The 26667-nt window shown below is 35.7% G+C and overlaps 1 protein-coding gene across 5 annotated transcripts in view; it reads right to left on the bottom strand.

Moving 5' to 3' along the window:
* The window catches only part of LOC138710204 (CD2 antigen cytoplasmic tail-binding protein 2 homolog), a 110226-nt gene extending 84002 nt beyond the window's left edge, over positions 1–26224 (bottom strand). For 2 of the 5 annotated variants that reach the window (XM_069840855.1, XM_069840856.1), the window contains exons 1-3: positions 20377–21359; positions 19411–19506; positions 14234–14356 (exon numbers count right to left, since the gene is read on the bottom strand). Coding sequence is in view for 3 of the 5 variants with exons in the window: in XM_069840853.1 (XP_069696954.1) it covers positions 10421–10433 (13 nt within the window). In the remaining 2 variants the exon portion in view is untranslated. Of the gene's footprint in view, positions 1–10420; positions 10623–14233; positions 14357–19410; positions 19507–20376; positions 21362–25804 lie in introns of those variants that run through there. The other 3 variants (XM_069840853.1, XM_069840854.1, XM_069840852.1) reach the window with 3 other exon arrangements.
* Between the last annotated feature and the right edge of the window lie 443 nt (positions 26225–26667).

The raw sequence follows: 26667 nt of genomic DNA, 5'->3' as shown, positions 1-26667 counted from the left end.
CCACCACAACTACAACACACATACACAATTCATCAAACCATCCCATACAACATAAACATGCAGCTTTCCGTACAATGACATACAGATTAATTACCATACCAATGAACAATGATAACTATACTGAAGAACTAAACACAATAAAATATATAGCACAAGACAATGGATATACCCCAACATGATAGACACACTAATAAAAAAGACAAAACAAAAACAGAACAAACCAACACAAACACCACGCGAGAATAAATACATAACATTAACATATCACAATACCAATACTCACAAAATTGCAACTTCATTCAGAAAGCTAAAAATGCAAGATAGCATACAAAACAAATAACACAACACAGAAATATCGAAATAATCACATTAAACATTCAAATAAATATAATTCAACTGGGGTTTACAAACTATAATGCAACAGTTGCCCACATTTTTTCATAGGACAGACAGGAAGAAACATTCAAACAAGGTATAAAGAACACATTAAAGCTATAACCAAACCACACATCACATCAAATTACGCAGAATATATTATCAACAATAATCATGACTACAATAATATAGAAACAGATATGGAAATTCTACACATCACACCAAAAAGTCCATAGTTAAACATCTTAGAACAATACGAAATATACAAACATACAATAACACACCCACAACATATACTTAATACACAAATACAGTTCAATACCCACACATTATTCGATATCATGATACATAACACACAAACAAACACCCCCCACCATAGGAGCAACACACCCCCACCCCTACAACTGACGAATGCAAATGACAGTATGCAAGATCAACAGGAACATTAGTAGTTCGTAGGACACTGAAGATGACACAGAACCGGCGTCGAAATGGGCCGTCTGTCTAAGGTACATAACCTTTTTTAAAAATTTTAACACTTTTAATGTGTCGTTAAACAATTTTAAGTTTTTTAAACAAAGTGTCAATGACATTAAAATTAGCTCGTGATACAGCCAGAAAACAAGCAGAAGAGAACAGTAATAGAGACAATTTTATAGACTGGAAGCTTGTAAAGTGGCCACATTTAAGAAAGATGTACTCTCAGCCAAAAGGCAAAGTTTTAACAATTTCATCTCTAAAATGGACTATAGAAAAGATGGTATAAAAGCTTACCCGAATTTATATCTAATATCACAAAGAGTAATCCACCAAGTAACTCACTCATAATTTACAAAAATACACAACTAACAGACCCCCAGGTTATTGCAAATGCCTTACATATACCTACAATAATACATAGGATCACAACAACTCACAAAATGTTAGAAAAAAAAAAAAAACATGAAAAAAATATGAAGGTGAACAAAAGAAGTGTGTTTACATGAAACACAAGAGATGCAGCTATTGGGACTCTTAAATCGAATGAAGTCCCCGGTCCAGATTTAATTCATTCAGAATTTATCAAGAACCTTAGAGACAAGTGTAAAAAACCATGCTGAACTTTTTACAGTACCTGCTAACTGGAAAAAAAGCATTACCGGTATTATACCCATTTTGAAGAAAGGTAAAACTTCATCTAATATTAATAACTACAGACCTATTTCTCTGACAAGTCAGATATGGAAAATATGGAAAGAATGATTGCTGCACGTCTCAATTGGTTCCTTGAATCCAACAACTTGTTTTCAAAACAGCAGTCTAGCTTTATACAGTACCACTCACCCAGTGGTGATATTCAAAAAGTTTAACAATCTGTTCTCTCATGTATGTAAGCTTGTAGAAAAATTGCATAAAATAGGAATCTGAGGTAATACGCTCTGTTAGTTACAAGACTTCATCACACAGCGATTCAGCACAGTTAAATATCTATCATATTTTTCAAAATACAAACAAACATCTATGGGTGTACTTCAAGGAGCAGTGTTGAGTATAACATTATTTAATATATTTATCAACGATCTTCCCAGATCTTTGGCAAAGAAGTAAAGTTTACATTATTTGCTGATGACCTCCTCATCTGGGTTTCAAAACCAAAGAATAAGCTCAAGTCATTGGAAACCCAAATTAACACAGCATGACTAAATTGGAATATTGGTGCTCTACTAACCTAATGCAAGTAAATGCATCAAAACTAAATATCAAATATTCACAAATGTCACTAAACATAACATCAAGCTTAATCAACTTCCCTTACAAAGAGCAATCAATTCACAATATCTAGGAGTCATATTTGATACTGGTAACAAATTATCTTGGAATGATCATATTAATACTGTAGTAGAAAAAGCCCAAAAGAGATTAAATCTGTTAGAAAGATTAGCTGGCTGCAAATGGGGAAGCCAGAGACGTACACTAAATTCCACATATATGTACATGAAACCTGTCCTCAAATATTGTAGTGAAATACTCATCACATGCACCCCACAACAATGAAATAAAATAGAACAATTTCAAAACCAAGCACTACGTTTAATTATAGGTGCAGTGAAATTCACACCAATAGATTCAATGAGACAACTTACTCAACAAAAACCACTGATACACGAGTTTCAAGAACAAGCAGAAATCCGGTATGAGAAATTAAACAGACTGTCTAATGCAGATTATTGGAGAAAATACAAAATCTTGCCTACTAAATTAAACACACAAGAAGGATTTATGAAGAAAGTTAAAAGATTACAAACGCATCTCATTCCCCAAACTAACATTGAAATGTCACAAATCCGACAAAATCCCTTGGAATACATAAATATTCAAACAGGAAACAACTAATTGGAACCAAACCAAACCAAACGCTCTTTTCTTAAACACATCCAAAACAACTGTTTTTCCGTTTTCACTAAGATCCAGTGGTCTTAAATCTCCTCAATCTTCTTTTAGGCCAATATTCATCATTCTGATTGTTCTTCCCAAAATTATATTGTGAATGTCCCATATTAACCGAACAGAAGTTAAGTATTTAGGCATTACAATCGACCAACATTTACGATGGAATAAACATAGTACATATTTATGCAATAGATTACGTAAAACAATTTATATCTTTGTTATACTTCGGTCATATTTACCAGCTAATAATTTACGTCTCATTTATTTAGCTTTATTTCAATCCAGTCTTCAATATGGAATTTTAGGATGGGGAAATGATTGTAATTCTAATCTCACTCCACTAATACTTATTCAGAAAAGAATAATTAAAATATGCCTTAATAAACCAATTGCTTACTCATCCGAGCTTTTGTTCACTGATTTTAATGTTTTGAAAATTAAACAGATTTATTATATTGCCTTATTAAACTTAATACATAAAAATCGTAATAAATTCAAATTGTATCATCATAAATATGGAACTAAAAGATCCGATTTTATACGACTAGAGGAACCAAAGTGTTTCACAAGCACAGCTCTTAGCCATGGTACCTACTTTGGTCCAAGGTTATATAATAAAATAATTGAAAAATACCCGAATTTGGAATATTTTTTTATCAGAAATTTCAAAAGTAGCGTTAGGAATTTAAGTTTTAAAGAATATATGAATGGCCATTTGTTAAAAGGGCACATGTCCATTAGGGTAAACTTTTCAGTATTAACAAAAAACTGATTTGTATCCATATTTTGCTCATTTCGCAATTACTGCACAACTCAGGACGTAGTATTTATGTTCTTGAAAATGGCCATGGACTTGAAATCTCTTAAATTTAACAAATTGGCACTTCAATTACACTTTGAAAGTCACGGATTTCTGCCCTTTTAACAAATGTTGAAAAAACTTACAAGTGATGTTAATTTTAAAGACTCATTTATTGGTTTTCTTATTTTTACAACACAGTAAACTTTTCAGTATTAACAAAAAACTGATTTTTATCCACATTTTGCTGATTTATTAAATACTGCACGACTCAGAACATAGTATTTATCTTCTTGAAATTGGCCTTGGACTTGAAATCTCTTAAATTTAACAAATTGACACTTCAGTACACTTTGAAACTCAAGGGCTTCTGCCCTTTTAACAATGTTGAAAAACTTACAAGTGATGTTAATTTTAAAGACTCATTTATGGTTTTCTTATATTTTACAAAAATATCTCTTTCTTACAATTTATTGTTTAAAGATAGCTTTTCAATATCATAATCTTCAGCAAGAACTCTAGCTGCTGGACCGCTACCAAACAACTAGAAGCAAACCGCCTACAACAACCAGCCGCCGGGCAGGACGCAGAGGCCCCGCGAACACAGCATGTACAGAGGGACACCGTGGACGTTCGAGGATGCGAAGAGCACACCACATGGACTACAGTGGTAGGTAGAAAGCACAATTCAGGCGAACAGCACCCGGAGCATACACGACCAAGGCCTAACAGAGTACCGCAAAGAGGCATCGCAGCATCTAACCGGCTGAAAGCAGCAGAAAGAAACATATGGATCTATGTAGGGCGACTCAGCAGCGAAACAACGGCGGATGACATAACTCGCTACCTAAAAGAAAACGGAATAGAACACGTCTCAGAATGCGAGATGCTGGACACAAGGGGCACGAACAGGGCGTTCAAACTAGCAGTCCCATTCAGATATCATGACATTATATTCAGCCCGGACTTCTGGCCGGAGGATGTTACCTTTCGCTCCTTTCGGCTACGATAAAAGAGAGCTAACCTGCCTTCTGTGGAACGTGGAAGGATTCATTTCCTTAATGAAAACACCGGAAATATGCCTACTGGAGCAAGACATGTTAATACTAACCGAGACTTTTCTCCGAGAACCAGTCACTCTACCCGGATATTATGCAGCGCACAGTCTAGCAGCGGTGGGACCAGAAGGGAGGCCTTCGGGAGGAGTATCCTGCCTATTCAGGCCATCAATGGGACAAGTCGTCGACGAATACGCAGAAAGGGACGTGGTGATAGTCACATTCGAACATCTCATTGTCATCGGGATGTACATTAGACCCACTGCCACAACTGAGTTCGCCATAGAAACTATTCTGCACTCGCTAGAGCGCGCTGGCGGAAGGAAACCTATACTATTGGGCGGCGACTTCAACTGTCGCAAGGACAAACCAGACAGGAAAGCCGTAACGGTATTCGAAACCCTAGAAGAAGAAGGGTTCTCACTGGTCAACGAGGGAACCATCCCAACCTACGTAGCACACAATGGATCAAGTGTGATAGACCTTGTATTCTACAGGGGAAAAGAAATACGCATCAGTCGCCAGGATCACCTGTGGACACCTATAAGAAAACACATCCCAATCCAGACTGGATTCACACTAAAGGGCCGGAAGACCACCGTTAATGAACAACAAGCAGCTCCAAGACATATCGACCCCACCTTGCTTAACGGACTTCTAGACGAAGCAGCTATAACTCAACACTTAACAGAGGGAAATACTGACAGTGCACTCTCTCTACTTGAGACTGCATTACTCAACTCGACGCTGAAAACTAAGGCAAAAAGAAAAAGTAAGCCCTGGTTCGACGAAGAGTGTTATATCCTTCGGAAGGAAACGCTAGGAGAATTGCACAGATGGAGAGAACTCAAATCGGATATAAATCTAGCCAGATACACAAGAAAAAGGAGAGAGTACCAAAATTTACTGAACAAGAAACGCACACAGTTTGCTGAGAAGAAAGAGCTAGAATTAATAGCGGACGCCGAAGCAGCTCCATACAGAATACTGCAACCCCGAAGAGCAAAAGTCCACCCGCAAATACCCATGTCGGTATGGGAAGACCACTTTTCAGCGATATACCAGAGGACTCAAATGAGCAGCAGGCAGCCCACGACAGCAAGTAATGAGGGAACCACACAACTCACGACGGAGGAAGTTTGGGCCGCGTTCCAGAGATGTAAACGGAACAAAGCACCGGGACCGGACCACCTTACCAATGAGATTTTACAAGAATCATTGCCAGCAACCATTGTAATATGGACATCACTATTTAACGAATGCTTCAGACAAGGGAAAATACCAGACAGATGGAGAGAATCTAGCATACATATGCTGTACAAAGGGAAAGGCCCTAAAGACTCGCCGGACTCTTACCGTGGTATTGCACTCGAATGCAATCCTTTCAAAGTGCTCTCCAGGATATTATTGAACCGGATTACGCCACAAGCCATGCCGTGCATACCAGAACAGCAATTTGGATTTATAGCCGGCAGATCCACAACTCAGTCAATTGAGAGAGTGCTCGACACCATATGGGAAGCTACCGCCACGGCCGGAGGTTACATATACGCCATTTTCATAGATTACGTGAAAGCGTTCGATGGAGTGGACAGGACTATCATGGTAGATAAACTACGCCGCATACTTGGAGAGGAAAACCCGAACCTGCCACTCATAGAGAACATCCTGAGTGTCAACCTACTAACGGTTAGCGACAAAGTGAGTCACTCCAGACCTATTACCCAGACGAATGGCGTTCTCCAGGGGGACCCTCTTAGCCCGATGATGTTTAACCTGCTAACACACGATGTCATACAAGAGGTAGCAGTAAACCTACCTATGTTCCTGTATGCAGACGACATGGTTATGATGTCGAGCAACAGAGAGGCATTACAGGAAGGGCTTAACAGACTCCATGTATGGTCAAGAAGGAATGTCCTAGATATAAATACAGGGAAAACAAAGGTCATGAAGTTCAGAAAAGGCGGAAACGTCTCCAGATCGGACATCTTCACATATGCTAATGAGAAACTGGAAATTGTTAACTCATACAAATATCTGGGCTTAACACTGCAAGTGACAGGCAAGTCATTTACTAAGCACATAGAAGAAAGATGCTCGGCGGCGATCAAGGCTACGTACGATATAAAGAAGCTCGAAAAGCTCTCCACGACCACAGCCCTGCGCCTCTTCTACATCAAGATCGCTCCAATAGTTAGCTACGCGCTGAAAAAGATATGGGTTCACTTAACCTCAGCAAACCTGAAGAAGCTAGAAGCCGTGAAAGGGTCATACCTAAAAAGAGCTCTTCAAGTGTCAAGAACAACGCAAACGAGGCTGGTATACCTATTAATGGACACGGATTTCTTCGTAAGAGAGCTGATGACGAGCAACGGCCTTCAACCTACACCAGCATATGAGGCCCACGTTAGGGACAGAGAAGAAAAAGCAGCAGCCGTGGACCAGGAATTCCTTCAGACGCCAGCCATGAACACGGAAGAATGGAAGAAGCCTAACTTCGAGCTACGTCACGTCTTCACGAGGACGGCGGCCCACGGGTTCCACCATAGGATCTGTGCCAAACGAGGATACCACTCGGCCTCAGAGCAGTGCATCTGCACCCTCTGTGGGCACAGCTGCAGTCAGTATCATATACTAACCTGCCAAGCAAGGACTGAGACACTAACGTTCTACGCAAAAGAAGGCAACTTTTGAGTAACATGTAACAATATACACATTGTGTTTAATAAATCTTATTATTATAAAATTCCCGGTGACCATCTTCCACATACTGAATAATTTTTTGAAGGTCTCCTACTTTTTCCTTTTTTAAGGGCACTTTATCTATAGGATAACTTACATTCTAAGCTAGTTCAACATGTTGTTGTAGGCCAACATTAAAGGTATGTTTGACCAGACCGTTAATGAATGCCATTGCCACAATATAGCCAGGAGTATCTGAATCATAAATGAAATGATGCAGTGAAGTTATGCCAAAATGGACCCTCTCATCCCTCCGATTCAATGAACTTTCCAGGGAAATAGCTATTCTCTTATAAAACTTTGTCCACCAGTCTTTAAAGTTTAAAATAGTATAACTATCTACTTCTCTCACAGTAAATTTTTGTGTGGTGCTACTTTCTATTATTAGTTCTGTTAACTGGTGTACAGTATAAATTCTATCTGTCTTTTCCAACCTCCTCTTCACTATATTGAAATCGCGGTCACAAGGGAGATAACTATGTCCCCTTGTGGGAAAGAAGTGTTGAATTATTTTCAATTGTTTTGTGTCAGTTAATGCTACGAGTAGTCTGGAAAGAGGGTGATTTTTGTTCTGTCCGACACAATTGTCACTAAACAACCGGACTACTTCAATATGAGCAGGCAAATAATGTTGTAAATAATCTAACAAATATGAATACACTTCGTCTGGACCTTTCTTGGCTTGTTCCTCATGATATAAATAGAATACAGCTTTGTTTTTCTTTATATCATGTACGCAGAACAAATTTACTGTCAATTGCCTCAGATAAAAAAGATCTTGAACTAGAACTTTTGGAAGTGAAACATTCATCATATAATCAAAAGACAGTGATAGAACATTATTGTTAAGCCCTTTTAGTTCATCCAAGAATTCTTCTCTAAGTGCAGCATGAAACTTTTTACTTTTTCTATTATGCACAGCAAGATCTGCTATAGCACAGCATTTAGCAGCATCATTAATATGTGGTGATTTGATTTTAAGTTTTAGCTCTTAACAAGTGCAACAGCAATCAACTTGTGGCTGACCAAACTTATAATTAAAATTCTCCTTGAATATTTTACAGAAGCCACTATAGCTGAGCTTAGCATCTGGATGTTTTTGTCTGAACAAGTTATACATCATTTTAATAGTCAAATCTGCACTTAGATAACGATCTACTTTTCCAGTATAGTGAGTTTCTTTTAATGGAAATGAACTTATATGTTCATGAATTTTGATTTTTATATCCACTGGAAAAGAAAAACTAACATGTTTACCTCTCCTATCAGTAAGGCTTTGTCCCTTCAGCTTTAAATTTCTGAGGCGTCTAACACTCTTAGCAGAAACAGCATATAGTGAAAGAAATGACTTCAAACATACCTGGATGGGTTGAGTACCCAATAACACATGATACTTAAAAGAGGTTCTATCTAATTTTTTTTCACCTTGTCGTAGACGATTACGTGCTATGTCTTGCACATCTATTAAACCCTGCAGAAATATGTCTTGTTCATTTTTTGTTTTAAGAGTGTAAATTTGTTTGAAGATTTCCACGTAATCATCATCTCCAATATTCTGTGTGCACTGCATTCTGCATCTACAATGATAATATTATATTATGATTATTTTGTACTTTGATGGATATAAAAATGGTGCCAATGATAAATAAAAGTTAATCATTAGCGTGTTCATAGTCTATAATATGTGCAATGGAATTATTAAAGCTAATAATAATAATAATAATAATAATAATAATAATAATAATAATAATAATAATAATAAGAAGAAGAAGAAGAAGAATAACAATACCAATAAAAAATAATATGCCTACATTCAAACCACCTAAATATAAGGACTACGCTAAGTTACTAATATTGAAATATTAAATTACCTGCAATTTTCACCGACTGTTTTGGCATCTATTTTCTTTCCAGAGTAATTTGTGTAAGCTTCTCCTTTCAGTCTTGCTTGTTTTACAACATTTCTTTTATAACTTTGAGGATTGGCTTTTCTTTTTCCTCCAAGAGAAAATTCATCTTCTTCTGTAGAACTCATGATGCTTAATGATGCTGTTCAAGGTTTGAAACTTTGAAGTTTACAACAATGCAAATTCCACACAGCGTGAGTGGGTTTTGATTGGCCTTTGATCTAACTGGTGATATTTGCTCCCAACTTAACAATACAACTAATTATTGTTTAAAAGGCAGATGTCCAGGACATCTGACTTTTTAACAATATCTCAAGATCATTACAGCATTTTTAACTTATTTGTAACTAAGATATTGCTGCCCTTTTAACATAGAATGATGTATTTACCCTTATAGTTTCATTATCTGTGAAAAAGTAAAAAAAACAAAAAACAAAAAAAGTGACATCTGCCCTTTTAACAAATGCCCATATTATGTTCATTTAATATGTGTATGTATTTGTATGATTTAAATTGTTAAAAATGGAATTGTGTTTTTAAAGTTAATTTATTCCTATAATTTTTTTTTCCTTGACCCACTTTGTGTCAAATAATTATCTCTGTTTGTGTTAAGTACGAGTATGTGTTTAGAACTCCCTGAGCACGAGTTTTTTTTACTTCTTCAGGGAAGAATTAAGACTGTATTTTTGTACATGTTATTTTACTAACAATAAACAACAATAAACAATTGTTAAAAAAATACAAATCCAAATGTAGCAAAACAATTAACATTAGAAACAATTAATAGCAAATATCGTTGTGAAACTTGGCTACACATTTACAGTGATTCATCTTTATAAAACGATTTTGATGCTGCAGGAGCTGGAGGAACTTGTAAATTTTTCTCCTTCTATAAAGAAGTCAGGAAGGACTCCACAAACTGTGATGGAGGAGTTGAAGCTGTATGCACTATTCTAACCAAACTACTTCAAATAAAAAATAAATTGTAAATTTTTTTCCTTCTATAAAGAAGTCAGGAAGAACTCCACAAACTTTGATGGAGGAGTTGAAGCTATATGCACTATTCTAACCAAACTACTTCAAATAAAAAAATAAATTTTCCAAACCTGTAATCTTCATTGACTCAAAAGCAGCTATACAAGCTACAGCTAATAATAGTTCACAGAAAACTGACACAACTTCTCAGTGCTGCACCCTCATCAAGAAGCTCCAAAAACTGGCAAGAAAATAGTTCTGCAATAGGTTCCACTGCACTGCGGCTATACAGGTAATCAATTGGTGGGTCAACTGGCTGCAAAAGGCTGCACCCTAATAGAAAAACATATTACTGAAAAATCATTTATTTCTGTCATATTAAATAAAAAATTTCAATACAAACAACAATTTTTGAACAGAATAAAGGAATCGGCTAAAGATAACTCATGGGAACCCCTCCTCCAAAATTTAAAGATCATCACTGAAGAACCAAGAAATTCAGCACTGATAGCCTTCCGTCTTCTGACCGGGCATGATTGTTTGGCAGCTCATTTATATATAATTGGCATCTCCATCTCACCCAATTGTGTGTTATGTGGAAAGGACGTAATCATGGATAAGCACCACATGGAAAATTGAGAAGCCTTGCCTGTTCACCTCAACACCACGGAAAAATATTCGACTGCAAGACGGCTGATGGCTTCATTGCCATTATAGCAGAACTTTGGCTACCTACCAACCAACCAACCTTACTTACTTACTTACTTACTGGCTTTTAAGGAACCCGGAGGTTCATTGCCGTCCTGACATAAGCCCGCCATTGGTCCCTATCCTGAGCAAGATTAATCCATTCTCTATCATCATATCCCACCTCCCTCAAATCCATTTTAATATTATCCTCCCATCTACGTCTCGGCCTTCCCAAAGGTCTTTTTCCCTCCGGCCTCCCAACTAACACTCTATATGTATTTCTGGATTCGCCCATACGTGCTACGTGCCCTGCCCATCTCAAACGTCTGGATTTAATGTTCCTAATTACGGCAGGTGAAGAATACAATGCGTGCAGTTCTGTGTTGTGTAACTTTCTCCATTCTCCTGTAACTTCATCCCTCTTAGCCCCAAATATTTTCCTAAGCACCTTATTCTCAAACACCCTTAACCTATGTTCCTCTCTCAAAGTGAGAGTCCAAGTTTCACAACCATAAAGAACAACCGGTAATATAACTGTTTTATAAATTCTAACTTTCAGATTTTTTGACAGCAGACTGGATGATAAAAGCTTCTCAACCGAATAATAACAGGCATTTCCCATATTTATTCTGTGTTTAATTTCCTCCCGACCATATTGGTGTTCTCTGAATGAGCTGCGTTTTGAGTATTAGTTTAATCAAAAGTGAATATGTGTTGTGTATTGCATATTAATTTTGTGTAAAATGACACATTGAAGTCATTATTTGTACAATTAAAAGAGAAACTGTTTCCAAGTTGGACATATGAAACAAAATGAGCTTACAAAGACAGAAGATCGACACCGAATTTACATATTAAAAAAAGCACATGGAGGAAAACAAAATATAAATTTTCAATTTTCATGGTATGAGAAATATCCTTCGCTAAGAGTGTTATGAGACATATCGTCGTTGTTCCTGCAATAACTCCTATGTGACATATTTATCGATTTTCAGGTTTTTGCTCTATTAAATAACTTAAATAGTGATACAGCAAACAATAAAATCTCCTATATGCAATTATATTTCTTTGTTTCGAAAATGTAGGAATTCACAGTCTCCTATGTACGGCTGCCATAGGATGAATAAATGTGTTTTTTTTTCCTACTGAAAACTTTTATATTTTGCACATAGGAGTTATTGCAGGAACAACAACGATATATCTGTATTCTGTTCTGGGGTGAAAATGAGTGGACCTCATCTTCTTGAGGGGTCTGTCACAAAAACAAATGATAGAAAATCCGAGAATCTTCTGCTTTATAAAAATATATAAAGAAAGCAAATTTTTTCAGCTTAGGTACCCAGTATTTATACCTTAGCTTCATCACTGGTATGTAGAGCCCGGATTTTATGTAATTACATATTTTGTTCCTATATATGTAGCTATAAGGAAAGCTAAAATGTCGGCGAATCATATCAAAGGGATAATTATTCCAAAGGTTTAAGTTACTTATTTTTAACATTTTGGTGCATAATAAATATTTTGGAATATTTTACATATTTTGAAAGAATACACATTTTTTTCACCAATTTTCCCTCTACTTAATTCTTAAGTTATACATTTTAAAATTGTCTTGATAAAAACTCAACACACTAGAACAATATGAAATATACAGACACACTAAAACACAGCCAGATCAAATTCTCAACACACAGATCAATTTCAGAACACACACACTATTTGACACCACATTTCAACAATTTTCACTTATCGAACGCACCCACACAACAGGCAGCGAAGTTCAAGATGACGCCAAGATCTAGTAGGCTCTGAGGATGGTGTGAAGAAGCACCGAAACAGCTGTAAGCCGCACATGCTTACACAATTAACACGAATAAGATCGCAATCTAATCAATTATTTAGTTTTAAAATTGTTTATAAAGCTTATTTCTTCGTCTCTAGTGCGTAAATATAATTTAATAATTGAAAATAATAACGTATTCTGTGAAAAAATGGACATCTGTTTGCAATGCTAATAGTGTGTATATCCCTTAAGAAGTAACGGTAAAGTAGGAACAAATACCACTGCGAAGGGTGGGTCATTGTACTGCTAACGCGATGAAGGAAAAAGTGAAAGTTACCCTGTGGATATGACCATTTCGCACAAACATCGTCAATCAGATTGCTCTAAAAGAAAACAATAGTTTTTTCTGTTTTCTTAAGAAGCTTATTTTGACCTCAGGTGATACAAATAGCTAGTCTACTGCTATTCGCATCCAAGCTTAAAGACCGGATTTCAATTGACGATTCCTTTACTACGATGATAAAATCGTGCTGTGCAAAGTTTGTGACACGCATTGGGTACTCCATGAAGTCACAATTAGAACAGCATTTAGAAACTGAACTTCACATGAGAAATAAAAGTCGTGCTCCGTCGAAAAGAAAGAAGTTCTTCTTATACAAGTGGTGCTGAAACATTCTTCGTCTTGTACCAGTGAATTTAATAAAAATTTGTGCATGGCAATGGTTGCTGCAAACATACCATGGTATAAACTTGGAGTTCAAAAGTTTCAAGCTTTCCTACGCAAATACTACAACTTCAATATTTCGCATGAATCAACGCTCCATAAAAATTATTTGAACTCCTGCTACTCTGACACAATGGAAACAATTAGTGCTGAACTTGATGATTCCTACTTATGGGTTGCCACTGACGAGACGATCAATGACAGCAGAAAATATGGAAAAATATTTAATTATTAATTGCGCCACCAAACAATAATTAATTGACGTTGGACCACATGTGCACCTGTAATTTTTCATTAGTGTGCAAAAATACATCTAATAAAGTTTAATTTTTAAATTACATATTTTTTTATTTATTACATATTTATCTACATATTTTGCCATTTTTAGCCACATATTTATGTACATATTTCTCATTTTCATATTACATAAAATCCTGCTCTACTGATATGTGTGTCAATTTATTATTGTGTACTAAAAGGAAGGTGGGTATAAAGCAGATAATAATAACACATACTTATTTCCTTGTGGAAGTGGAATAAAATAAAGTTCTTAATGGAAAGCTTACAGTCCCAAAGCTGATATGAATATATCTTCTCTACAAAGTAAAGAAGTATGTGTTTAAAAATTGATTTCAATAAATGTTTATCATATGAAGATCCAGTGTTATAACAATTATAAAAAGTCTGTCAGCAACATACATTTTGATTTATGTAACTTATGTATACTAAAGTATTACCGGTACTTACTTTCAATACCGGTACTTTTCTCAATCTTAGAATCTCCTTGTTTTCCTTAGCAAGACTGTTGTGCAGAATATCTTGTAGGAGATCCTACTTTGAATCAGATAACTGCAATGCACCACTCGGCAGCTATGAATAAAAAAAGAAACCAGTAATAATTATGCTGGAAAGAGTATGAGGCGTTGTGGATACTTTGTATTAGGAGCAAACTTGAAATCGTGATTCTTTGTTGAGTTCACCCTACTATACGCAATGCCTCATATATTCCATTGCTTTTTTAAATCAATTTTCTGTATTTTTCCTTATACAGAGTGAACCGTAAGTAATGTCATTAATTTCTCGTTCTCGTTCTGCAAAAGAATTTTACAATCTAGCAGGATAGAAATGGGGATGCTCTAGGAATACTTTGAACACTACATACAAAATGTTTATACAGCCAGTGCTGACATACTGCGGAGAAATTTTAATTACTTCAACTTCCATAAACGAAGTAGAATATGTTCAAAACCAGGCTCTCAGGCTCATTACTGGTGGAATCAAAACACCTCCAATAGATTCTATAAGATTTCTCACTAATATTAACAGCGTCAAAATGACAATAGAAGAAAAAGCACTAGTTCAATATGAAAAACTTATCAGATTACCAGGAAACAATTGGCATTCATACAGTCCTCTCTGTAGATTGAAAACTCAAGAAAGTTTCATATCCATTGTTCAAGAATTAAAACAGAAAATCAATATCCCGAATTTAAAAGAAAACTTACAAATTAAACCAAACTCTTTAACTCTATTAAATATAGAATATAATCTAAATTTAACAGAAGAAATACTGAAATCAGAAGTGAACACTGAAATAATGAAGCAATTGTCTTTAGAGACACTTAATATTAGGTACCCTCCATAAAACTGGCTTCATTTATACACCAATGGATCCTTGATCTCCAGAGAACAAGGTGCCGGTGCAGGTGTTACATGCTGTCTCTTCTCATTTTATAGTTCTCTTGGGTATGGAACAACAAGGTTTGGTGGAGAAATCATTGCAATAAGTGAAGGTCTCAGGAATCTTCTATGCCACATCAATAAATTTAAGAATGTAGTTATATTGTCAGACTCCAAAGCAGCTATTCTATCAATAATCTCTAAACACACACCTTCATCTCAAACAGCAGAAATAACTAAAATCCTCTCTCAATTAATATCACTCAATAAAAGAACTGTATTCCAATGGATACCATCCCATTGTGGAATCCTGGAAAACGAGAATGCGGATGCTTTAGCAAAGAAGGGCAGCACTGCTATTTACAGACCTGTTACTAAATCTAAATATTACTTTGTGAAAAGATTTATTACATCTACATACTTAGACTTCAACAAACAAAATTTGATAACACAATCTCAAGGGAAAAAAATGGAACTCTGTGTATCATAATCCACAGTTAATTCCCGATTTACCACGAAAATCGTCTGTAGCTGCATTTAGATTGGCAACAGGCCATGATTGTTTGGCCAAACACCTGCATAGAATTGGAATATATCAGTCCACTAACTGCCCATTGTGCAACTCAAGCCAAGAAATGGATTCGGAACACCTCAAAATCTGTGCTTCAGTGGCTGACCATGATAATATCTTTGAAAAATATTGGAGTGCAAGAGGTCAAATGACTTTATTGTCAAATGCCTGGCATTAGAATACAACAACAAGAATCTTACATTTATCCAGATTCAATTTCTGCACATTTAAAGAACAAAACTAAAATTCTTTCAATCATTCATTATCATAATTCATTGCCCTCTTAAATTGACTGAGCATACTGGGAATTAAATCAGTGCCTTTCCCAAAACATGCTATGAAATGTTTCATATAAAACAATTTTTATCTCCAAAAGGAAGCAAAAACGAGCAAAATTGTATTAAACTGCTTTGTTTGAAATACCTCAAACAACTCCCTGAAATTAATGATAGTACTTACGGTTCACTCTGTGAATATTAAGCTCTAGTAGACTCACTGTATCATTTAATGATATTGAAATGAATATCTGTTCCCTGTGTTTCTTTTGGTCAGTAACAGGTTGGAAGGATATTAATAGAGCCTACTTTCAGATCTCCTATATGTTTAAGCCAGAAAATTTATAGTAAAGCAATTCTTATTTCTTTTAACGTGTATGAGTTCTGTTCAACACTAGGTAATATAGAAATTTGGTCGATACATTTTCAGGCCAGTTTTGTCGTGCATATAATTTCTAAACTACACGACACATTCCAATAAAGTAAATGGAGACCGACAGAAGGATAAATGTATCCAACATATCATTGAGTTGGAGTGAGTGACATTATCTATCTTCACTGCGGTAAAGGGGAAGTTTAGGCACGAATTGGCAGGTCCCATAGTAGCCTTGGCAGTGTAACTCGAGAATGCAAAGCGATAGAACATTCACAATTGAGATGCATTTTTGCTAAACTCAATCGATGCACAAAACTACTTTTCTCAGAAAACGAGTTTTATTGTATACACAGTTTATGTTGTGGGAAGGAGATATTTCTAATCATCCTCTACGCACGGTATGAACTGAGTTGTGCAAAATCTAACTGCATGGGTGATACAGAAGCTAAACACCATATGATTGTGATATATAACTCATTTTCGCAAAATTTTGCATCTATCGAGTTTAGCAAAAACGCTCCTCAATTGTGTAAATGATTCGTAACGAACCAGGCTACAATTCCAATTGAGAAACAATCAATAGTCGACAAGTTAAATTGAAAAAATTCCGAAGTGCAATTGAATGAAGAGAAAAAGTTCACAATGTCGAGACATATGCAGCGCAAAGGGGAGTGGGAGTACAAGCAATGGGTAGCAAACGATACAGTACAATGGTTAATGTAGCAACCGACATATTTACTTTCAATGCATACAAGGTTGGGACAGAATTTCATGTAACTACTAAAACGTTGAATTATATGACAAACAAAAATCTTTATCCCTCACCATCTGTTGTACATGATTAGCTAAGAACTGCAGACCTGCCATTAAAAAAAAAAAAAACAATCCAAGCATCCCTGCTTTGTAAATATTGATATTGTAATGGTATGTGTATGAATGATTTATCTTTGTAATCCGGCAGGATGTAATGACATGTGTGATTGCTGTTTATTTATAATTTTAGAGCATGTGCGTTCAGAGAAAGATTTTCGATGTGGTAAATTCTGATATGTTTTCTCGTTTCTACGCGCATGCGTCGATGGCCCTTTGGCCGCCAGTTCGATGGTGCAGACTGAGTCAGTCTGTACAGTAGCTGACTAGAGCTGGAGCCATCAGCTCAGACCGGAAAGGCTTGGTGTCCATGTTTGGGAACCATAGGCCTATATCTCAACCCATGGTGTGAAGGTAAACTGGCCACTGTACTTGGGTTTTTCTCTAAAACTAATTGAATTATAGCCCACCGAGTTTTTCTTTTGTGCATATTGTGGGATTTTGGTGAAATTATTTAAATTCTAAAAGATGTTTTCCTTTTCCTGTGAAGATCGGCCATGGCACTTAAAGATTTTGCTAGGCTGAAACGAATCCACATCGTAAGTCTGCGTGCTGTAATGATTAGTTAAGATTGTGATTTATTCTGATAGAATAACAAAGATCATGAGCTGATTATATATAGATATGAGATGAATAATGTTGAATGACTGAATTTTAATTTTATTGTTATTGTTAAAATAAATTCTCAGTGTCAGTTTAATGTTGCTCAAAAACAAACACAATTTTGTACATTTAGCTTGTCTAATTTTTCAACATTATGAAACTGGTTTAATCAAAGGTTTTGAGGTTTAAAGAGAATTGTTGGTTTAAGGTTGAGTTTACTTAGTGAAAAATAAAGTTTTGATACAAATTGCATATTTCGTAGCGTAAGAATTTATTATAATCTTTGGTAGAAAAAGATAACTTCAGTACCATGTTACCGTAATATCACTCATCACCTGGCAATCCTGTGTGTAGCTACATGTCGTCTTTGTTCCTGCAATAACTCCTATGTGATATATTTATCGATTTTCAGGTTTTTTTCTAGTGATACAGCAAGTAATAAAATCTCCTATATGTAATTATATTTCTTCCTTTCGAAAATGTAAGAATTCACAACCCCCTATCTACGATGATGAATAAATGCGTTTTTCCCCCTACTGAAAAATTGTGTATTTTGCACATAGGAGCTATTGTAGAAACAACGACGATATAAGTCACTCAGCAGTCCTAGTATAATGGCAGTTGACATTGGGTCTATACTTCAACGTATATGCCTAACTTGGAGTCAGGCCATAAAGGGAAACATTGAGGGAAGAGAATTCGATCCGGTGCTGTGGATTGAATTCGGCATAGCTCAGTGGTCAGAGCACGTCAACTTATATGCCTAACTTGGAGTCAGGCCATAAAGGGAAACACTGAAGGAGGAGAATTCGATCCTGTGCTGTGGATTGAATTCAGCATAGCTGAGTGGTCAGAGAACTTGGTACGTAGAACCAAGGACCCGAGTTCGATCCCCAACACCGGAGCGAATTTTTCTCCTCAAATATTAATAATGAATTTACTTTGATTGATATATTTTGAATTTTAAGGTCATTTCAAAGGTCAGTTTAATAATATATGAGGTGTCACTGTATAAGGATCATGTGCAGAGACTAAGTAGAAGGCAGAGAATAGGAAAGATTTGAGAATGCTGGGTTTGCAGTGAAAGGCCTGCCTTTGGGCAGAACACGTGTGTGTGTGTGTGTGTGTGTGTGTGTGTGTGTGTGTGTGTGTGTGTGTGTGTGTGTGTGTGCGCGTGCGTGCGTGTATTTTGAGAAGCCTCTTACAAATCCTAAGGAATTGAAATGAGAGAAATTTTAGCAGTCTATATATATTTTTGGACAGGCTGAAAACAAACCATCATCTTTCTTATCATTCATCTCGGGGAAGGATTACAGCAAAGAGAGAAAATACTGCAATGGAAGAAAACTGGATTTGCAAGAATTTTACAATGGACAAATATTTAACATACCTTTCTGTATAATGGCAAAGAACATCATTTTCATGACATTTTTATTTCATATTTGGAATTACGTTGGTAATTTTAATATTCTAATTACACAACTTAATACAACATTAGCCAACATTTTAAGAACTTTAATTGAGTCACATTGTAAAATGTTGGTCATACCTGAGTATATTCATCAGAAGTCAATATCCGGTCACTGTTATCTGGTATTTCATGAGAAGTCCCGGTACATGAAGTATGATGTTCAAGATTAGGTTTCTGAAAATATACAGAATTTGATATTATAAATTTAATAAGAATAATTATAATACTCATTGGTCATTCCACAAAAAGTATTTCACATCTAGGTCTACAATATCTTTTTAATAGATATTATTGATAACTGATTAAATGACGATTTTACTAGTGTTAATTATGTAAGCATGTGTGGCTTACAGCTGTTTCGGTGTTACTTGACACCATCCTCAGAGCCTACTAGATCTCGACATTATCTCAACTTCGCTGCCTGTTGTGTGGGTGCGTTCATGTGATGAAGAGTTGTGTTAAATAGTGTGTGTGTTCTGAAATTGATCTGTGTGTTGAGAATTTGATTAGGGTGTGTTTTAGTGTGTCTGTATATTTCATATTGTTCTAGTGTGTTGAGGTTTTGGTTTTTGGGTTGTATGTGTAGGATTTCCATGTCTGTATTTATGTTATTGTATGTGTGGTTGGCGTTAGTTACGTGTTCGGCATATGTAGATGTATTATGTCCTCTGGTTGTTTAATGTGTTCTTCTCAGATATAACTGTATTACATAATATTTTATTATTTGCAACAGGTTTTTCCTTATATGACTATGTAATAAGTTCAGATAATACAATGGAAAAATATGCCAAATATAGATTTAGAAACAAAATGAGACTGGTTGGTATCAGGATTATTACAACAATAAAAAGAAATAAATTACACCAACCAGGATGACTACAACAACAATAATAATAAATAAATTGTATCTTGTAGTGAGAAAAAGCATATGTTTATTTGTTAGTCAAATGTAGCTCTATTTTCTAAGATGTCTGGTACCAGTATATCTAGTTCATTGACTTTGTACATATTGACTTTTCTCTTGACCAATTTCAGTACTGGTACCTATTGCGTTGGCAGTATAATAGGTCCTCCTTTAAGAACTCTTCCCACCCCCACGTTCAATAGTAGAATGCACAGAGTCAATCTCATTCTGGGTATGCCCTGATTAAAAATTTCTGTGCTATGACCACGGAAAGGAAGTTCATGCCCTGAAAACATGAAGAATATGTATGCATTTATGCCGTAAAAATAGATAAATATGCTACAAAATATGCATTATCAGTCTGAGATTATTTTAACAGAATAATAAGGTACCGGTATAGGTAACTTACGTTTAGTCTATGGATTTTGAAGTGGTTGTCTCACTGCTGAATGCTCCATTTATGCTGTTACAGTTCACAACTAAGCAGTGACGTATGTTTTCTGTTGTCATTCTTCGCCTGTTGTCTCTCAGTATAGCTTTGTAGCGTGAAAAACTTCGTTCTACGTCACAAGAAGTAAGAGGGGCTTGCACAAAAGCTGGGAGCTGTTCTATAGAAAATTTTCTTGGTTTTTGGGGTGTTTTTCCTTCAAGAATATCTTGAATTTCTTTAAGTTGATAATAACCAGGGTTTTTGGAAAGAATATTTGCTGTTTTCTCGTTCACTTTATCTCCTACATTTCCTAGAACTGATGTTAAACTGGACATTGTTCTATCGAAATCTGCTAAAGACTGCAGTAAAGGAATACCAATTGCTAACTTGAGAGGCTCTCTATGAGGGCGTCATCGTTACATTCAAAATTCATAAACATAAATTAGTCGTGTTTACGAGGTTACACACTTTTAAAAAGGAGGGAAAGACTAATAAACATACATAATATGCAGTTTCCCTGCATAAATATTAAAATATGATGTTTTATAAATAAAGGCAAAATATGCACTTTTATGCACAATAAAAGTAATATCATTGTATTCGGAAATTTGTGATTCATGTAGATAATCTTTCAGCATATTCACACAACAATAGAGAACAAATATGCAAGTGCATGAAATTCCTTTCCCTAGTTATGTCATTATATGACTCAGGTTAGTTACGCAGTACAAAAGCAATGAGGCAATGAATTTGTTCTTGTTTTGTCCACCACAATTGTCTAAAAATAAAATTACCTGGTTTTTTACTGTGTTGGGCAAAGAAGTAAGAAATTTATAGAGACATGTGTCAATCTGATTTGAACCTCTTTTGGCCAAGCCCTTATATCAAAAATAACAATGGCCCTGGCTGTCTGTGATGTCATTCATATATATATATATATAAATATATATATATATATATATATAAATCCCCCCCCCCCGCTGTTATTTATACTTGCTTTAACATCTTTGGTGACATCACGGGTTAATCTTCTGGGTGAAATCCGAAGGCCTGTGTACTATTGTTGAGACTAGTTCTATTGTTGTGAACTAGATGGCGACTGTATATGTATTACTGATTTGTTATGAATACGATTTAGGTGATGAATGAGGCCGGTGATTTTCAAAGACATTGTGGCCCGAATTTCCTGGCATTTGGCTTACGTTTGAGGGAAAACCCTGAAAAACCTCAACCAGGAAATTCAACCCGACCAGGAATCGAACCCGGGCCCTCTGCGTAAGAGACCAGCATGCTGACCACAGAGCCGGTCATATTCATATATTGTGAGATTGTAACAGGACAGTTTTCTTTTATAGTATAAAGATGAACACTCACCACAAGATGAAATAAGTAGCCTACCACCTGAAGATCAGAGTAGCACAAAACTTTGCTTGGAGCCTGTTTTGCTGATTCAATATCTTTAGTCTTTGTAGCCCTTGATGTTTCTTTCCTTTATATCTCTACTAACTTAAATTACCCGGCGTTGCCCAGGTTTTAAATGTTGGTCTATATCTAAATAAACTGTTTGTTAGACTTATCGGAGACCTCGGCAAGGGAACTACATAAAACCAAAACGAACCATATTTATTTATGTTTTCTCCTCCCTAGTGACGAATATTAAAGAAAGTGCCACTAATATCCAAAGAAACTGACTAATCGAAATAATTCCATCTCACCTATGAATAGAGTTTTAACAACTTTAAGACCTTATGCTACAGGGATATTTAAGATATTTAACATTGTGATTGATGAAAACATTTATCGTACCACGGCATTATGCATTATTAAGCCTTTCTGCCCACAATATATTTAATTTCCTTCAAGGCCAAACTACAATCTGTAACGGATGGATTCTATCAAATACATGGATTTCAGGGTGTTTTGCAGTAATGGAGACTATACTCATCAGAATTCACTCTCCTGGAGAAGGCAATGTAGAACACTACCACAACAGAAAATCATATTTTTCTATTAACGGCCAAGTCATTAGTGACCATAACTTACTAATAAGAGACGGATTAACAGTTACAGTAAAATAGGCTCTATATTATTATTGCAATATTATAATATTGTAATATTATCACAAATATTACTATAACTTATAATAATTGCTTAAAATCGAATGGCTATAATAGCAATACGTGGGATAAAAACATCATCTTCTTTCGCTTTTCCAGCTAATATTGCCACTCATATTACGTTTCGCATGAGTTTTTGACACAAATTCTTGTTAGTGCATAATTTTGGTGAATCAATATTTCGCAATAGTAGGTCTACTATGGCTATTCAATATTAAGTAAATTATGTGGTAGCAATCCTTGTAGTTTGAAAGAATTCTAGAATTCAATTGGATAAAACAGTCTGCTCACTATCTACAAAACTGCATTGAGGAATTTCATAATACGGTCCTGGACTGCGTAAAGATACTTATTGCATGAATTATTTAGTTTTAGCCTTCGTGATGTGTAACAACAATGTAATTTAATTTCGTGTAAAAATTTCCAAGGCCTCGTGAAAGTCTATGTTGAATACAAGAGACAATAATAAAGAACAATTGACTGTAGAAGATTTTGCATTTTAATATAATACATGAATATTTGATCTATTTATTTTTATTTTTTATATATTTAATTAATTTAACTTCCATTTACACAATTTTAATGTAGCCTATGTTCTTCTCCTGGTTATGAAGGTTAAATGTGCAAACTTTGGCACATATCGGTCAAAGCGTGTAGATTTGTATAGAGAACATACACACACATACATACATACATACATACATACATACATACATACATACATACATACATACATACATACATACATACATACATACCCACATTCAATTTTATATATTAAGATTATAACTTTCTTGCAGGTTTAATTTCTCTGTTTCTGTACCATTCTTATATGCAGTATATACACAACATTGATTTTTCTTAAGGATATAAAATATGAAGGATTAAAGTGAATTAAATACTGATCTGTAAGAACATGCACGATGATTAATATTTCAATACTACTTCGATGGTGAAGACAAAATTAATAACAACATTGTTTTTAAACAATGCAGGCAGCATTATGCTACCATTATTGTAAGTACTGCAAGGTGTGCAAAATTTAAACTCGAAGCATGGATATTTTCAGTACGAAAGTGTCACAAGTCAAAATGGAACATTGCTTTTAGCAACAGTTGAGAATGGAAAACTGTTATAACGTAAAATATAACACTTTCCAATTGAAAAAAAGACTAAATAGCATAACTTTAAAACTGTTATATGTGCATTTATGTCCTAGTAGGAAATTTTTAGAGTTGTAACTGTTACCCTCATCTAAAGATTAAGAAGATTAAAATTGAGATAAAACCTAATATTTTTACCCTTCTAGGGAGAAGATCTAAAAATATCAATATTCATGCACGTACATAAGAATTATAGAAACACATACTTAGTGGTCAGTAATAATAAAAATAATAATAATAATAATAACAATAATAATAATAATAATAATACATTATTAAGCGTGGCAATTGATGTTTCTATATACTCCTAATTGAACCGTTGAGCAAAGTAAACATAATATTACATTTTGTCCGAAAGAACAAGAAAAAAGTTCTTCATTCTTTACGATACAACCTCTTACTGCTTGTAGAGATAGAGTTTGTAGAGCGACATGATACTGCTACTGCTTGCCTTCAGTACATGAATGAAACACACAGCAATGTACAGTAAACTCCTCGTACCCGTTTGAATGTCTATGATTACAAGATGTAATCACGACACCCACTTTGGTCACCGCTGTTCTAGAGGAAGAGAGGAGAGAATGCGTAACTATTTTGTATACCAACATACCTGAGTTATGTATCCCGACCCCGGTGGTCAAGCTACGAGCCCCAGAGGCCCAAAACTTAGGGTTCTAATAATTTAATATTAATATCATTATAATACACGAATAAGAATCATTCTGGCCAGACATATAGTCTGGGAGTTATCGCTAAGAAAATAACTCATGACTTTAAGTCGTGCGTCTTATCGCCTCACAAGGGTACGAGTCACAGTTCACCCTAGCTGGACTCATACAGTATAGGATGACACCCCATCACAGGGCCATGACTGTCAATATGCAACATTATTCTGTCAGACCATGTAAGTTTGACACCAGAATTGACACGTGACCCAAGCCTGGAAGAATTGAATAAAACTGAGGGTTTTCAGCCACTCACCCTCTTTCGTTTAGCTGTCGTCGAAGTTGTAATAACTGACCAGTAGGCTTCACGTCTCAAGTCTTGGGTTCAAACCCTGACTGATTACCTAGCTGACACGTAGTTCAGTCTAAGGGAATTGTACATTTCAGAACCGGCTATACAGGATTGAAAATAAACCAAGTATCATAAAACCTGGCTTCTCATTTCGGTTGAATAAGATATCACACAGCGCGAAGTGAACCAATGGAACCGTGGCTTCAAGTTCGCGATATACAGTACAAATACTTGTTAAGCTGCAAAACTTAACTCCTGTACCTGCTCTGTGACGTCACATATACTTTGTATCAATCAACCTCATTCCAGTTTATAGGTAGCTGAATTACAAAGCTTAATTATTATTATGGGGTGTATACAGCAGTAGCGGCTCGTACCTGAAAAAGTAGGTGAAGCACAAAATTGTTGCAAAGTTTTCAAAGCCCATGTAGGCTAGTTGTATTGATAATCGGAACTCTATGTAACTAAAGTAATTCCCTCCCATAAATTCCCATGATATTCAATCGTGAAAGTGATTTCATTGCATTTATTTCTGCCAGTTATCAATGCACTTACCGGTACATATAAATTAAGATATGGAGAGTCCACTGCAAGAATGATGGATGTCATTTGGAATACATTCTTCAGGAGAAACAATTGAAAGTTTGAAATGCTTAGCGCTCAAAGCTTAACTGTGATTTTCCGATCATTACTGGACAATGACTATCAATGTTAATGCCATATAACTCTCTATGTATATTCTGTATGTCTTAAGCTATACATTGACAGTCTTGATTCATTTTCGACAAGAAAGTAACATCCATCATTCTTGCAGTGGACTCTTCATATGCTTATTGCTTACCTATCTTGTACACTAAGTTGATTCTCCATTCCTTCAGGGCTGCGAATCTGCCAATAACGTTCTCATGGAGGGGCTGTGATTCCATCATCTTGTCCAACATATCTTTTTGGAGCGAAATATTCCCTAACGCTGACAGTCTCTACTGTGACATTGAGTTTCTTTGTTTTGTTTTTATTCGTTTTAAACACGAGAAGCTCCTCTCAACCGGTACGCTAGTAAGACGGTAGTATTAAAATGAGGGAATATAACTTATACACTTCTCCAAATACATCTTTGTGTCACGAAGAAGTCTAGCACTTTCTTAACTGGTATATTCCTATATTCACTGTTCTGGTATAAAACTCAAGTTCACTTTTTGGAACCTGCGCCTTTTTTAATATGTTGAAATAGCTAGCTTATAGTGAAAAAAGCGGATCATGTGGGAAATTTCGGCTAAACTCCAGAACATGCATTGCACCCTTCCCCTCTACCCCCACAGGAAAGTAGCTAGTTGCATGGTAGGTGCTACCATGCAACTAGCTACTTTCCTTGCAGACTCCTCCCTCTCTCGCGTTCTCACGCTTCATCTCGCTCCGTCCGAGACACGCGCCACCTCGAAACATCATGGCGGCCACTGACGATCTGACTGACGATAAAATCTTTTATCGATCTGCATGATGATGTTGTCCATGATCTCAAAGAGCAATATCTTGTAATTACGATCATGTTCTACATCACTTTTTCCACTGTAGCCGCAGTCTGTACTTTCTCCCTGAGAATTCACTTCTACTTTTTGCTACGTTCAAAATTTTAGCATAGCGCAGTAGGCCATCTGAAATTTCCACATTAAGCGAAGAAGTGCTTTCGTCATGGCCCCGAAATGA

Source organism: Periplaneta americana, chromosome 12 (genome assembly GCF_040183065.1).
Source record: "Periplaneta americana isolate PAMFEO1 chromosome 12, P.americana_PAMFEO1_priV1, whole genome shotgun sequence".
Taxonomy (NCBI): Eukaryota; Metazoa; Arthropoda; class Insecta; order Blattodea; family Blattidae; genus Periplaneta; species Periplaneta americana.
This window is presented reverse-complemented; position numbering and strand designations above follow the sequence as displayed.